This window comes from Chelonoidis abingdonii, chromosome 4, assembly GCF_003597395.2.
Source record: "Chelonoidis abingdonii isolate Lonesome George chromosome 4, CheloAbing_2.0, whole genome shotgun sequence".
NCBI classification, from domain to species: Eukaryota; Metazoa; Chordata; order Testudines; family Testudinidae; genus Chelonoidis; species Chelonoidis abingdonii.
The window spans coordinates 87287449-87304378 of NC_133772.1; the positions used below are offsets into that span (position 1 = coordinate 87287449).

At 41.4% G+C, this 16930-nt stretch overlaps 1 protein-coding gene across 6 annotated transcripts in view; it reads left to right on the top strand.

The window, feature by feature from the left end:
* PSEN1 (presenilin 1) overlaps positions 1-16930 on the top strand; it is a 67582-nt gene that overhangs the window by 27191 nt on the left and 23461 nt on the right. For all 6 annotated transcript variants that reach the window (XM_075065422.1, XM_075065421.1, XM_032781366.2 and 3 more), the window contains 4 exons: positions 2797-3050; positions 4644-4785; positions 10035-10102; positions 11379-11599. In XM_075065422.1, coding sequence (XP_074921523.1) covers positions 2797-3050; positions 4644-4785; positions 10035-10102; positions 11379-11599 — 685 coding nt within the window. The remainder of the gene's footprint in view (positions 1-2796; positions 3051-4643; positions 4786-10034; positions 10103-11378; positions 11600-16930) is intronic.

Here is a 16930-nt window from a genome sequence, read left to right on the forward strand (position 1 = left end):
TTCATATGAGACAGGAGATTTGTTTCCCAGTGTTCTTTCCCAAACCACACACGGACCCGAGTCACCGTAGCCTACATACTGTGGATGTCCATAGGGCTCTGGTGTTGTATCTGGTGTGAACTAGACCTTTCCACAAGTCGACACAGTTGTTCGTCACCATTGCGGAGAGAATGAAAGGGCTTCTGGTCTCAGCGCAGCAGATATCGTCATGGATTGTGGATTGCATCTGCACGTGCTCTGAGCTTGCCAAGGTGCCGGCCCTGGCGATCATGGTTCACTTGACTAGGGCTCAAGCGTCCTCAACAGCTTTCCTGGTGCAAGTTCCACTCCAGGAGATTTGTAAAACAACCACCTGGTCATCGGTGCACACATTCACAGCCCACTACGCAGTCCATCAACAGGCCAGAGAGGACTCAGCGGTCGGCAGGGCTGGGCTGTGCTTCAATCAATTGTTCCGTGACTCCTACCCTCCTCCTATGGTAAGCTTGTGAATCACCTAATGTGTAATGGACGTGAACAATCACTTGAAGAAAAAGAAACGGTTATCTAACTTTTCATAACTGTTGTTCTTCGAGATGTGTTGTTCACGTCCATTATTCTTCCCACCCTCTTTCCCCTCTGTCGGATTCTCCAGCAAGAAGGAACAGAAGTGGGAGTCGGGTCGGCAGGGGTATATGTGCACCAGCATGAGGTGCCAGTCCGGCGGGGCTTCCCTCCCAGCCTGATGGGAGCTGCTAAGGGAAAAAGTTTCCAAAGTCCGTGCACACTGCGCATGCACACCCAATATGTAATGGACATGAACACCACATCTTGAAGAGCAACAGTTACAAAAAGGTAGGTAACCGGTTTTTTTAATTACTATTCATACGTCAGTTTTCTTTAAAAAATTGTAAAACTGGGAATGAAATGCCAGACTGATCTGTAGAGTTTTTTCCAGTTTTAATAATGATAGATTCTTCTCAGTGTAGTGTAGTGCATGTAAACAGCATAAAGACTGGTTTCAAAATAATTTTCATGGGACTTTCATGCAAAAAGTGTCATAAATGTCACATTGTCACCATCTTCAGTAATAGTGTAAGAAGTTGCAGTTGTTACAAACTTTGGGCTAAGGTCTGCTTTCAGGCCACGTCTAGACTACGCGCCGTATCGGCGCGTTAAAATCGATTGCTCTGGGATCGATATATCGCGTCTAATCTAGACGGGATATATCGATCCCTGAGCGCGCTTATATCGATTCCGGAACTCCACCAACCCCAACGGAGTTCCAGAATCGACATGGTGAGCCGCGGACATCGATCCCATGCGGTGAAGACGGGTAAGTAAATCGATTTTAGATATTCGACTTCAGCTACGTTATTCACGTAGCTGAAATTGCGTATCTAAAATCGATTTTATCCCGTAGTGTAGACCAGCCCTCAGATGCTCATGCCTCAACAGTATCTCCAACCAAGGAAAAAAATAGGCCCTTTAGTTTGTGTAATTTCAGTTTATGTAGAAGACAAATCCATGCTATTGGACAAAATTAACATCAGTTTTAACAACTTGTCCTGTTTTGGAGTTTCTAATATTCCTTTATATTAGGGCTGTGGATGAATCACTGTTAACTCACGCAATTAACTCAAAAAAATTAATCGTATTTAAAAAAATTAATCGCACTGTTAAACAATAGAACACCAATTGAAATTTATGAACTATTTTTGGATGCTTTTCTACATTTTCAAACATATTGATTTTAAATTACAACACAGAATACAAAGCATATAGTGCTCACTTTATATTTTTATTACAAATATTTTCACTGTAAAAATGATAAACAAAAGAAATAGTATTTTTCTATTCACCTCATACAAGTACCATAATGCATTCTGTCTATTGTGAAACTACAACTTAGAAATGTAAGTTTATTTTGTTACATAACTGAACTCAAAAACAAAACAATGTGAAACTTTACAGCCTACAGTTCTACTCAGTTCTACTTCTTATTCAGCCAATCGCTAAGATAAACAAGTTTGTTTGCATTTACAGAAGATAATGCTGCTGGCTTCTTCTTTTCAAAGTCACCTGAAAGTGAGAACAGGCGTTCGCATGGCACTTTTGTAGCTGGCATTGCAAGGTTTATGTGGCACATATGCTAAACATTTGTATGCCCCTTCATGCTTTGGCTACCATTCCAGAGGATGACGCATGTTTAAAAAAAAAAAGTGTTAATTAAATTTTGACTGAACTCCTTGCAGGAGAATAGTATGTGTTCTGCTCTGTTTTATCCACATTCTGCCATGTATTTCATATTATAGCAGTCTTGGATGATGACCCAGCATATGTTGTTCATTTTAAGAACACTGTGACGGATTTGGTCACAGAGACCCCCTTGGGACCGTCACCTGACATGCTGGAATTACGTCTGAGCCCGTTTTCCCTACCAGCTTGGGACTCCAGAACCCTGCCCTGTTGAGCCAGACACTCTAGCCTGCTGCAACACAAACCCAGGTCTGGTTCATGCCCCCAAAGCTGCAGACTTTAACCAAAAACTGCTCAGCAGGTTTCCTATCTCCAGCACCCAGACACCCAGCTCCCAGTGGGATCCAAACCCCAAATAAATCCATTTTACTCTGAATAAAGCTTATACAGAGTAAACTCATAAATTGTCCACCCCCTGTAACACTGATAGAGAGTACCAGAGGGGTAGCCGGGTAAATAGTACAGTGTACATACCCAACTCCATAGCCTCCTTGGCCTAGCATACAGAACACGGGTTGCAAACAGATGCTTATGGAAATGGGATTACTTATCTTGCAGAATGACAACAGTGAAAGGCGACGCCATGATAATAGTGAGCGAAGGCGCAATGACAACCCTGAATCAGAAACTAATGGGCAGCCACAGAATAGGGCGCAGCAAGTGGTGGAACAGGACGAAGAAGATGAGGAGTTGACATTGAAATATGGGGCAAAGCATGTGATTATGCTCTTTGCACCTGTCACACTTTGCATGGTGGTAGTTGTTGCAACCATCAAGTCTGTCAGCTTTTATACACGCAAGGATGGACAGCTGTATGTATCAAATCTTCTGTTTTTTTGTATTGTCTTTGTTGGTTTGGGTCTTCTGGGGATCCTTTCCTTTACTATGTGTCTGCACATCTTCAAGTGCCTATGTTATACAATGACCTTTCCTCCAGCCCAAGCTCTGGCTTGATGCTGGTCCTTCTGGAATCCAGCAGCCCTGCTTTCAGCATTGTTCCCAGCTCCTGTCAGCCTGGAGTCTGATCCAGACTGGTTTCTCCTACCAGATCAGCCCAATTTTTCTTGTGCTTGCGTAAGTTAAAGGACTTACCATGGTGAAACCTGAAGTTTCTCTTTGCTGCTTTGCCAATAATTTCAACTCTCTAATTTCAACTCTCCCTTATAGAAGCACATCTCTCAAGATAATTTGTTCACCATTACTTTCATCTGAATCTTGGCCTTTGACTGAATAGTTTGTGCCTCTTATGTGATGTTTATGTGATATGAACTTAATTCTGAGCACAGGCCATGAAAATTGCACTCCATTAGAAATTAAAGCTTCATTAGCGATGAAAAATGAGAGCTTAATGAACATTCATATGTATCCAGTGTTCAGGTTTGTTTATGTTGCTTGTTGAGAAAGAAAGAAATACATTATCAAGAGCTGTCCAGAATTTTCCAACTAAATCTTTCAGTTTCAACAGATCTGCGCTGTCCAATGGAATATTTTGTGGAAACATGTTGAATTTAACAAATATTCATTTTTGGAGGAAAAAAACTTAGACAGCTTTTTGATAATGTCACAATATATTTGGTTTGTGGCTTCAAAACAGATATTGCAAAAAATTCAATTTTTTAAAATGTTAGATCGGAATGAAACATTGTGATCTGAAATTACTATTTTTGAATTTAAGAATTAGGAAGTCTTAAAATTTTGATTTTGTTCTGTTTTTGGAATAGATTTTTTTTTAACTCATGGAATTTCCCACAGAACAGAAAATCTAATTCCTCCCCTTTCTTTACTCATTTTTATCTTCAGATTGCGTTTTACTGAATATCCACTAGATGATGTATGTACAAAGCCCAAATATACTTAGTGTGACCTAATTCACATTTACTTGCGTGCTATAAATCAGGAGTTCTCAAACTTCATTGCACGCGACCCTTCTGACAACTAAAATTACTACGTGACCCCAGGAGTGGGGACTGAAACATGAGCCCGCCCGAGCCCCACTATCGCGGGTGGGGGGACCAAAGCCAAAGCCCAAGGGCTCAGCCCGGGAGGCCTGTAACCTGAGTCTTGCCACACAGGTCTGAAGCCTGAGGGCGTTGGCCCTGGGACCCAGCAAGTCTAACACCAGCCCTGGTGACCCCATTAAAATGGGGTCACGACCCACTTTGGGGTCCCAACCTACAGTTTGAGAATCGCTGCTATAAATAAAATAATTCTTAAATGTTGGTTGCTCTCTTATTAAGCAGAAAATAACTCTCACTTCTGTAACTTTAATTTGAAAGATAAGTACTGAGATGTCAAGAGGGAAATTGGCTTTAAATATCTACATATTGATCCTGAGCTTTTATCTAGAAAATATTCATGTGGAATATGTATTGGAATTTCATTTTTTTTTTTGGTCTGTATTGTAGTATCTACACTCCATTCACGGAAGACACAGACACTGTGGGACAGAGAGCCCTGAACTCTATTCTCAATGCTGCCATCATGATCAGTGTCATCATTGTCATGACCATTCTCCTCGTTGTGCTTTACAAATACAGGTGCTATAAGGTGAGCACAAATGCAGTTAACCTTGGTAATTAATCTTTTAACCTTCTTGTATTTACTGAAATCTATTGTCAGGGAAAGAGCAATCATGATTAATTAAACTGGCAGCACAGACGTTCTTGTGTTTTTGGAGCTTTGTTCCCCATATTGGGAGGGGAATGGACAATTTATTTTATCAGATAGTATATAGTCTTTCATGGAGTAAAAGTGGACAAGGCATGATCCTGGCATTGCCAATAATAAAATGCCCTTCAACAGCAATTTTTTTGTGTGACAGTATGTCACTGAGGTCAGGACTCAAAAATACATAAGTATTATTGATGGGAGCTCAAACTTAATCTAGATGAGGATCACATCAAGTTGCTAGAACCTACAGTCTCCATATGTCAAAGCTCCATGCTAAAGCTGCGGGTGTGGGCTACTTTTGGCTCAGTAATTGTTTTTTTCTTTAATATCCAATAAAGCAGAATGTGGAATAACAAAATATACTGTCCTTTAGTCAGACCCTTGAGTATCTGTGTTGTTCAGTCACAGAATTTGCCTTCAAATTCACTCCTTGCCACAAAATTTAGTTCCAACTTCCGTGATTTTTGGGAGGAGTTTCTAACCTGCATGTATACAATGAAAAAAAATCTGAAAATTTCACCACTTTGTGACATCTACCTGAGTCTGCAGACACTCTGGAACAAGATTTATGAGGTGTTAACTTCCCCATCTGTCACAATGGGGTATTGACTCAAAAACCTAACAATGTTTAAAATAGCTATTTAAATGATCTATTTCACTGCTGATCATTTTAGTAGAAGCAGCCAACTGATGTGCTTAAACCCGCAATCCCAGACTGTTTCTTGGGCCTCCCAGATGCCAGAAGCCTCATCTGTGCTTACCAAACTGTCAAAACCCTGTGGCTTCCCCTTGGCCATTTCTACAGTGCAGTTGTGCACTGTCATTACAAAAATCTTTGGCACATCAAGAAAGTGAATATGTAGACTGCATAAAACTAAATTTAATAACAAAATAAATATTGGCGCTTTGATAGTGATTGCATTTATTTTCATATTTGCTTCATGAAAAATGTTGAATTTTTGAAATTAAATGAAGCTAACACAGTATCTCCAGGCTGCTGCACTGAAGTGCTACAAAATCCAGGCACCCAGTTGGTGAACATAAATCTAATTTTCTGCTGGGTATGTAAAGAATCACAGTTAGTTTACATTTCAGTGAACAGAAACGAACTTCTAGCAAACGAATATTTGACATCCCAAATTGTGGCAGTATGCTATCTACTTTGCTCATTTGTAGTGCCTTTTCATTCAGGCATTATGTCTGGAAAAATGCCTTTGAGGTAAGGAAAGTATTGTCCCAGTTTTCCAACGGGAGAAATTGAGGCCCAAATGTGAAGTGTCTAGCATGAGGTTACAGAACAAATCAATAGTAGAGCTGGTCCTCATTTCAGATTCTGATTCTAACCATCAGAAATCATGCCTTCTAAGTTTGTCTGAGTAGCTTCTCTTATTTTTTCATGTATTTTTATTTTTGCCTTAATTCCCCCATGTTTTCAGTCTGTCTAAGAAAATTCTTTTACTGCCAGAGCTCCGGATTTAATTCCCTGTATTTTGCAAACCTTGGCAATTCACTTTTATTCAGGTTTTAGCAGGCAAGCTGACTCTGTACCAACAAATCAGGTAGTGTAGGAGCCATTGTCAGGTGAGACATGGGAATGTTTTAATCAGAAGTCTAGAAACTTGCCATGACACGTTATGAAATATGTTGGATAACACTTGTCTTTCACATGAAGTGCGTTAAGAAACTTCTATGAGAAAAAGACAGATGGTTCTGAAAACCAATTGATGTTTGAAAAGCCATGTAATGTGAAGAACACGTATTAGTGGTGTGGAAAGTGTTGTGATACCTAACTGAACAATTAGGTGTATCAGTGAGGCTACTCAGGGTAGTTAAGCACATGTAAGGCCTGGTCTGCACTAGGGAGGGGGATCGATGTAAGATACGCAACTTTAGCTACAGGAATAGCATAGCTGAAGTCGACGTATCTTAGATCGAATTAAAATTACTTACATCGCATCCTCATGGGACTGGATTGATGACCACACCTCCCCTGTCAACTTTGCTTCCGCCTCTCGCACTTCTGGAGTTCAGGAGTCGATGGGAGAGCGATCGGGGATCGATTTATTGCATCTACACTACATGCGATAAATCGATCCCCGATGGATCGATCGCTACCCGCCGATTCGACGGGTATTGTAGACGTACCCAAAGTGTTGCAAGATTGGGGCCTTAGAGCAGTGGCTCTCAACCTTTCCAGACTACTGTATCCCCTTCAGGAGTCTGATTTGCTTTGCATATCCCCCAAGTCTCACCTCACTTAAAACTACTTACTTACAAAATCAGACATTAAAAATACAAGTGTTACAGCACACTATTACTGAAAAATTGCTCACTCTCTCATTTTTACCATATTATTATAAAATAAATCTATTGGAATATAAGCATTAGTAAACAAGTATAAGTAAACAAGTCATTATCTGTATGAAATTTTAGTTTGTACTGGCTTCGCTAGTGCTTTTTATGTAGCATGTTGTAAAACTAGGCAGATATCTAGGTTAGTTGATGTACCCCACAGAAGACCTCTGTGTACCCATGGTGGAGAACCACTGCCTTAGAGTTATGCACTTTTTGGCATTTGTTCAATAGAGGAGAACTGCTCTTTGCTAGAATGGGACATTAGTATTCAGGCAGACTGTATCTCCAGGTCTCTTCTCTTCCTAGCGAGTGGGACAGTTTTCTTTGGGGTTTTCTTATTGCTAATGTGTTCTTTTAACAATAAAGTTATGTCATCTTGTCCATCAAAGTGACCTCAAAAGATTTTGTTTTTAAAAACAAAATCCACTCTTTCACTCTATCAGAATGTATGTGTAGCCTTACACAGTATTTGTAAAGCTGATCCCTCAACTTCAGAGTTCTTCCCCTTGTAACAGTTGGTGGTGACAGAAATTTGTCTTCCCTGCCAACAGCATTTAAAAACAGAATGCTTAATGCAAAGGAGAAAGCTGTACAGCCTTTATTTTTTTGAGAAGGCTTTATCAGATATAGAGGCCAATCTGTGAGGTTACCCAGGCTTGCCAACAAGTCTTGTTACATTGAGGTTTTTTGTAAACTGGGGGTATGGCTACACTTGAAACTTCAAAACGCTGCCGTGGCAGCGCTTTGAAATGCAAGTGTGGTGGTCACGGCGCCAGTGCTGGGAGAGAGCTCTCCCAGCACTGCACGTACTCCACATCCTCATGGGGTTTAGCTTGCAGTGCTGGGAGCCATGCTCCCAGCGCTGCGGCACTGTTTACACTGGCACTTTACAGCGCTGTATTTTGCAGTGCTCAGGGGGGTGGTTTTTTTGCACCCCTGAGCCAGAAAGTTGCAGCGCTGTAAAGCGCCAGTGTAGCCAAGGCCTGGGATACATGATGAAGGATGGCCCAGAGGAAAAGAAGGAAAGTGGAGAGATGCTGCAGTGGCCACTGAGCACACTTAAAAAAACCAAAAACATTTAAAACATATATGAATCTTGACTCTTGTTTGTTAGAAGGTTGTTGCTGTTTCATGCAAGTAACATAAATACTAATGAAACAGAAATAATCTCTACAAGGTAAAACGTTACATTTCTTAAGACGTTTTTATTGTTTTAAAAAATATTTAAAATCCAATATAAACCCTTCGCAAGGAGGGAAATAAGGAGAAAAATAAAGCTCCAGATCAGAAAGATTGAGTTCTCTTGGATATATAGTTGTTTTGAGCAGTAAATTCTGCTCTGAATCTGACTTCAACACAGGAAGGATTTTTGTGCCATTTTACCCAGTTTAAACAAGTACTAAATTACTGCTTCTGAATTCTTTATCTACAAAGAACTTTAATCTAGTTGTGGGGTCTGTGTGTGAGGTTCCTTGTCTAGAGGAAAAAATATTTCTTTTTATTTTATATATTTCATACCCCATTGCACCTCAAAGGTACCCTTCATAAGGCCAAAACTTGCAGAAAGTCTTTAACAGGTTGGAATTTTTGACTTTCGTACAATTCTAGGAATCTTGTTTTCTGAAGAGACTGTCCATTCCCCTCCTTCGTTCCTTTTTGAAAGGTTTCTTCTATTTCTTTTTTCCCTAGGTTTTGGATGATTTTCTACCAGTTCGATGTGGCATTTCAGAGCTTTGTTTTTTGTAATCGGGTGCTTAGGAAATCTAGCATTTTGTCTTTTTGCAGCCTGTCAGTTCAGACGTGATCATAGTTATAGGGCTTTCCAAATTCTCTTCAATCTTTGTTTTTAGTCTGAAATATTAGCATGAAGGACTTGTCCCAAAGTATTCTCACTCCTTTAAAACAAGGTTTGATTATTTTTTTCTAATGTAACTTTTTTTGTAAAATTCATGTATGTCTTGCTAGACTTTAATCTCAAAACACTGTTGTCTTCTTGATATACTTGGTGACGTATTTTGCTATCAAATTGTGCGATGTGTATAGGCCACGCTATTAGGTGTTTTTTATTGCATATGAAGTGCAAATACTAAAGCTACTTATATTCATTATTTATTCATTCATTCCTTACATGATGCCTTATGTCAATTTTATTTGTTTTTAATATGCTAGAATTCATAAATAAAACATTTTAACATTGTACTTCATCCGTAAGGTTACACATAGATTCTGCTAATGATTTGGAAACTGGGCTGTTCATTTCTTTAAATAATAGAAAAATTAACAGATGTTTTTCATGTATTTTACAATGCAGTATATATTCTGCTTTGACATCAAGCCAACATTATCAAAATGCTGTAAGTTAATAGGCCAAAAATACTTTGCACTTGTACAACACCTTTTTATTCAAGGATCCCAAAGCAATTTACAGTGGTTGGTTAAGTAGTGCCCCATTTTATAGATGGGTGAACTCAGGCACAGAAGTAAAGGGACTAGCCAAAAATCAGGTATCAGTACACAATAAGGTATGGAGCCAAAGACTTCTGAATCTTAGTCCCTTGCTCTAACCACCAGGTATTAATATTTTCCTCTTGGAGAGGCTGGGGCTGGAAGTGGTACTCTGAAAATGGGCTCAGATATTGGTGTATCTTCTGCTTACGAAATTGAACCTTTTTTTTTTTTAAAGGGCATTTTTTATAAAGATGTACCGGTAATTAACTTTAAAATGTCAAGTTTGAAATAGAGATGTTTGTTGATGTGTCTTCCTCTTTCAGGTGATCCATGGCTGGCTTATAATTTCTTCTCTATTGCTGCTTTTCTTTTTCTCATTCATCTACTTGGGGTAAGTCTACAAGAGTTTCACCTTCAGAATTTGTCTTCCAGACAGTCTTTGTCTCTTCACCATAAGCATATGTAAACAGTTGCTCTCATGTCACCATGGTAATTGGTAAGGGTCAGCCATGCAAAGGATGTTTATTTGGTAACTGTCTAAAAGACTTAATCTGCTGAAAGGAATCTGCTCTGCCACCGATACACACTTCTGTTATATCTAATGGAAGTTATGCACTTGCGTCTACAGCAGAATAGACCCATGTTTCAAGCCTTTATACTTGTCTTGTAAGTCAAATCCTGAAGCAGCACTTCACCACCTCATCAGGAATGGCCATTTAGCAGCATTCTGTGCCATCAGCATGCTCAAGCACTGATTTTTCGCAGGCCAGTGGAAGTTACCTATGACTTGGAGAAAATATACTTGTTCCCTGCAAGGTAGTTTTTCCATTCGTTGTATTCAGTAATCTCTCATATCTGATTGAAGAATATAGCTCCATCCTCAAAGGGAGATTTTTACTTTCTGGTAATGGTGGGCAGCTATAATGGTGGTGCAAACCCCAAACACTCTATTACAGTCAACATGCTTTTCTTAGCCCTGAGTTAGCACTGTGATTTCATCCAATAGGACAAAGGTGAATGATGAACTCCAGGCTTATATTCCTGGAGAGCCATCGTAACTTCAGATTTCTTAGATATATTTATTTCACAGAATATTTTATTCTCTTAATTTAAAAAAATTCAGTTCATTAGGGCACAGGACAATGTCTGATCAGCTGAAGCATTCACACTACGTCCTCTTTCCCTTGCATGGTTGACACAGTGGTACTACATGTCTAGTTGATATTCCAGGTAGCTAATAGAGCCATTTGTATGCCAGGAAATTATTTTTTTTGAAATTTTACTTACAAAATGGAAGACCATCTATAGGTTAATCAAGGTAACTACTTCGCATTGATGTTCTGTGCTGGCAGCTTTTTGATCTGTGACTGAGAAGGAAACAAGAGGGTCAGTGGAAGGTTGTACTGCAGAAAACTGAATTAGTAAACCTAAAATAGTTTAAATGAAACACACTCTGTAAAACTACCTCTTCCTCAAAAAGCAAACTGTTTCTTTGCGTCCTTGCCAGATCTAATTAAGATCTAATAAAAGAACAACTTGAGCAAGATACATGGAGCATAGAGTTTTAAAATCTAATTCTCAAGTTTGCCTTCTTTGTTTTTTGCCATTGCTATAGGGAGACAGATGCCTGTTTTCTTTATCTAATCTCCTTTTCTTAAATGTTTTAGTGAGGTTTTTAAAACCTATAACGTTGCCATGGACTACATTACACTCGCGCTCATGATCTGGAACTTCGGTGTGGTGGGAATGATCTGTATTCACTGGAAGGGCCCGCTCCGGCTCCAGCAAGCATATCTTATTATGATCAGTGCTCTCATGGCCCTGGTATTCATTAAATACCTTCCTGAATGGACTGCATGGCTTATCCTAGCTGTGATTTCAGTATATGGTAAGATTCTGAAAAAAGCCTAATACCAGCAATAATGATGGCATGCCCTCTTCGTACTTTCACTTCTTCCATCTATTTGACCACATAAAACCCAGGGTCCGAACATCGGCAGGGCAAGGGTTTTGCTGCAATGTCTTACGCAAATTCTAGGGACCAGATCGTGTTCCCTTACATCTAACTCATGGGTAAGTCCCCCTCAAATGGCTGTTACCTGTGAGTGCTTCTGCAATACCGTCTCTATCCACATACCCTGGACCCTACAAGGGTCTCCCCCGGGGTCTGCAGGAAGTGCAGGTGGGAGTGGAATTGGGGTAGTACAAGGGAGGAGAGGATAGACTTGAGACCCATATTGTAGTCCTCCTTCTGGTCTCATTGACGATAACTCTCGTGTCTCCCACTCCCTCAGGGGCCCTTGGGAGCTATTGCATTTCCAGAGTGAAGCAGTTTCTCGGGAAGCTGGAGCCACATCCTGAGTACAAGGGCTTGAGGTGGATAGCTGTGGCCTCCCTAGGGTCCTCCAGATACCAAGAGGGCCAGTCCATCCCCTGACAAGAACTGGGTAATCTCAGAAATTTCTCTAGGAGTTTTCCTTAGGAAAAAGTCCCTTCACACAGGAGGATCTAGTCATGGCACAATGAAATACTCTCCCACAGTTCAAATCGATATAGTAGTAATTTCCTTTTCTAGACTATCATATATTATGTTTCATCCCAGAGAAGGCTGCAATAAACTATACCTAGAGATCACATAACCTGTCTCAGACAGTTATCATACACTTGTAAAGGGCACTGAAGTGGAGTGGTACTCTGTATTTTATGCCATTCATGATCTTGCTGTAAGGGCAGATGTGTCTCAAAGACTGATTTAGTTTACATAATAGGCCAGAATATCTAAGGTTACGGCTACACGGCAAGCTTGGAATGTGATTTCCTCTACTTATGTACACGTTCGGCTCTAGCTTTTTTGCTGCCCCAAGCACGGCAGGCAGGCTGCCTTTGGTGGCTTGCCTGTGGGAGGTCCCCGGTTCCGCGGCTTCGGTGTACCCGCCGCTAAATCCGTGGGACTGTCAGACCTCCCACAGGGAAACCACCGAAGGCTGCCTGACTGCCGCCCTCGCAGGGACTGACAGGGCGCCCCCTGCGGCTTGCCGCCGCAGGCACCTGTTGCCTGGAGCTGCCACTGAGCGCGAGTATAAGTAGTTGTTAAGCCGTGGTAGCATGGGTAGTGGCAGCGGAGGCTGAACTGTGCTGAGTATGTAACCTCTGGTTTTGGGTGGGTTTGTACTTGGTGCAGCTCAGCCATACCTCCGCTAGCCATGCTAGACTGCTATTGATACTCGTGCGACCAAGACAAAAGCTAGCACAACTATGTGTTCATGATCGCACCCCTAGCTCCTAGTGTATAATTGAAATGTCTTATAGCAAAGAGGAGGATCAATGCAAACTTATTCGTAAGGAATTTGAATTAATTTGGAAACGCAAAAGTGAATTTTAACTGCAGATGGACATGAAATCTGAAATTCCCTGATAATGGGAAAGGTGAGGGTCTGGTTTTTTCCTCCATATTTATAGAAATACAGGATTAATCAGACTTGATTAGCCCTTTGTCCATCTTGGGCCAGTATTATACTTAGATACCTGATGCCTCAGAAGAAGATGAAAATGTTCCTTACGCACATAGTGCTAGCTGGCTGTCCCAGGTTCTGAATGAGGTGGGGAGAGTCTTCCTTGGCCTTCATAGGTCAACTGCTTATTAAGCCCTTGTTTCACAGCTGGCATGAACCCAAGTGTTAGTAGTCATAAGATTTTATTTATTTCACTTTAAACAACATAACATGTTTAGACAAGACTGTCCCATCCATGTGAAATAACAATAACAGCAGCAATTCCTGTCCAATAGAAAATAGGCACTTACACAATAATAATAATCCCCACCCCTCAGATTCCCCAAAGAAACCCCACACTCGGAGCACCTTAGCCTTTCCTAGGTTCTAGCCCGAGGAAGACTGGCTTCACAGTGTGACCTGAAAGTCACCACATTTGGGCTAATTTCAGCCTGGTAGGGGTGAATGCCACGGTTATCAGATTCTTATCTAATTCTCTTTTGGACCCAGTTGTACTTTTGACCTTCACAACATCCCATAACAGTGAGTTCCAAAGGATGACTGCATTGTGTAAAGAAGTACTTCCTTATGTTTGTTTTAAAACTGCTGTCTGTTGATTTCATTGGGTACCCCTGGTTCTTGTTATGTGAATGGGTAAATAACACTTCCCTATTCACTTTTTCCACACCAGTCATGATTTTATAGACCTCTGTCATACCCCCCCTTACTCCTCTCTTCTGTAAACTAAACAGTCTCAGTCTTTTTAATCTCTCCTCACATGGAAGCTGTTCCATACCCCTCCTCATTTTTGTTGCTCTTCTCCATACCTTTTTCAATTCTAATATATCTTTTTGTGATGGAGTGACCAGAAATGCACGCAGTATTCAAGGTGTGGGCATACCATGGATTTAGATAGTGGCATTTTGATACTTTATGTCTTCTTATTACTCTCTTTGCTAATGGTTCCTAATGTTCTGTTAATTTTTTTTTACTGCTGCTGCACATTGAGTGGATGTTTTCAGAGAACTATCCATGATGATGCCAAGATCTTTCTTGAGTGGTAATGGCTAATTTAGACCCCATCACTTAGTGTGTACAGTTGGGATTATTTTTTTCCATTGTGCATTACTTTCCTCTTAGCAACATTGAATTTTACCTGCCATTTTTTTTTCTCAGTCACCCAGTTTAGATAGATCCCTTTGAAACCCTTCCCAGTCAGCTTTGGATTTAACTATCTCCAGGTAATTTTATATCATCTGCAAATTTTGCCACATCACATACCCTCTTTTCCAGATGATATATGAATATGTTAGATAGCACAGGTCCCAGCATAGATCCTTGGGTGATCCGGTGTTTACTTTTCTCCATTGTGAAAACTAATAATTTAGTCCTACCGTTTGTTTCCCATCTTTTAACCAGTTACTGATACATGAGAGGACCTTCCCTCTTATCCCATGACTTCTTAGGGTTTCTGAGAAGATAGTGGGGATCCAGTTGCTAGGATATTGACATCTAGCAACCAGCGACTTCCCTGCCTTTTCTTAGGGAAGCTGAACAACAGATTTTCCAGGTGGAGATCAAGGGTCTGGAGCACTATGAGTTGGGAGAGAAGAGTTAGCTGCTGGAAGGAGTTGGGGCTCTTACCTGAAGTTTGAGCCAGGAGGTCAGACGGAGGAAGGGAGACAGAACTTGAAACAAGGGGTTCACTACAGCTTGGCTGGGCTCTGGACTAATTAGAATGTACTATGCTTTAACCTTCATTTCTCTAGATTACCCTAATGATTTCCTATGCTGTGTTCCAATTAAGAAATAAATGCTACTGTTTTGACAGTGCTATGTGAGTGTCACTGCAAATGCTCAGCAAAGTGCATTCATCCCCAAAGAGGGTACAGGTCTCTGTCAGGAGCCTGGCTCAGTTGGGCTTGCTGAACAGAGCTCAAGGTGTGAAGCAGGAATGCTGTAGGCCCAGAAATCCTGTGTAAGGAGACAGTGGAGCCAACTGGCTTACCTTGAAGGAAGAGCGAGACCCTGAGAGGGTCTGGCACACTGAAGGGGCCTGCTAGAGACTGTTCCAAAGCTGGGGCTATAACACCAATCCTGTGAGTCTATGACACTGGCTCCTCAAGGGACAATCGTATCAGGAGTACGAATAGCAATTGCTGCCCTGCTCTACATATGCCACTCCTTGGAACTTTAAGTAAATCCAGGAGTGTCCACTTTAACACCCATAATAACTATAGATATTATTGGAACAGTCATAGAATTCATGTGTAGCCACAGTACAGATTCTTCGCAATGAGATCTTCATAGCCAACTCTGTCTCAGTCCTCAGATGGCAGTCTGGTCTTGCTTGGGACTTCTAGGCCACAAAACTTCATGCATCCATGTGACCCCTTTTGTCAGGCTTCACCTATGCAGGCTCCAAGTTTGGCTGAGTAAGGTCTGTCCCAAAGAGAGACTCCTTGGATAAGAGAGTCTCACTTCCTCCCAGTGGCTGGACATCTCTCACCCGATGGGAATAGAGAGAGAGAGTTTGTGTGTGGTGGGGGGGGTCCCTTGCTTCTGCCCCACCCACAGACACTCATGACAGATGTATCCCTCCGAGGCAAGGTTGGCACACCTGGTTAACCGTATAGCTCAGGGCTTCTGGACTTCTTAAAAGTGGCACACACCAGGTCAACCAACTCAAGCTTCAAGCAGTCCATGAAGCATGCAAAAAATTCCTCCCCTTCATTCAGTCCACTTGGGTCCAGGTAAAATCAGACAATGTGACCACTGCTTAATATATAAACACACAGAGGGAATCAAGGTTTTCATCACTCTGCAGGGAGGTGGTGCACTTCTGGAACTGGTGCATTCACCACCAGATCATCCTCTGCAGTGCTTCTACCTGAGGTAATGAATTCCTGAGCAGATAGCCTCAGCAGGCATTTTCACAAGTGGGAGCTCTACCTATCTGTCACCCAGTGAATCTTTTGCCAGTGGGGATCCCCATTTTCCAACCTTTTTGCAACCCAGGACAATAGAAGGTGTTCAACTTATTGCTGTCTGGATGCTCGGGGAGCTGCTCCAGAGAGGATGCATTCCTAGTCCACTGGTCAGACCTGTAGATGTACACCTTTCCTCCCATTCCGCTCCTGCCATGAGCCCCTCAAAAGACCAGCCACAGCAATTCTGGTTCACCAGGCCCCAAAAGGTGGCCTCCTACCCATGCATTCACCTGTACTATTTCCAGACCTACGGTCACAGAACAGGAGTGGCACCAGGTATCCCAAACCGGCACCCCTTCATCTGACAGCCTGGTTTTGGGATGGATGACAGATTTAGAGAGATCCTGCTTGAAGAAAGTTCTGTTTGTCCTTTTCAAAAACAAAAAACCTTCTATAGGAAAGTGTTACACTGCTAAGTGGGAGTGGTTCTCCCTGTGGTGTCAGAGGCACAATTTGCGTCTAGAGAAATCTGGCATTTCTCTTATCCTGGACTGTCTCCTCTCATTTGAAGTCACAGGCCTATCCATTAGTAAATTAAGGGTTTGTTTAGCAGCTATCAATGCCATTTATTCTCTGGTAGAGGGTTTCACCATTCCACAACAGTCAAATTCTTAAAAGGCACCATCAGAATGTTCCTACCAGTATCAAGACCTACTCTGTTTTGGGATCGGAACCTACTGCTTTTCCAATTCATGAAACTGCCCTTTGAACTCTTGGCCTCCTGCTGCCTCTTACTTT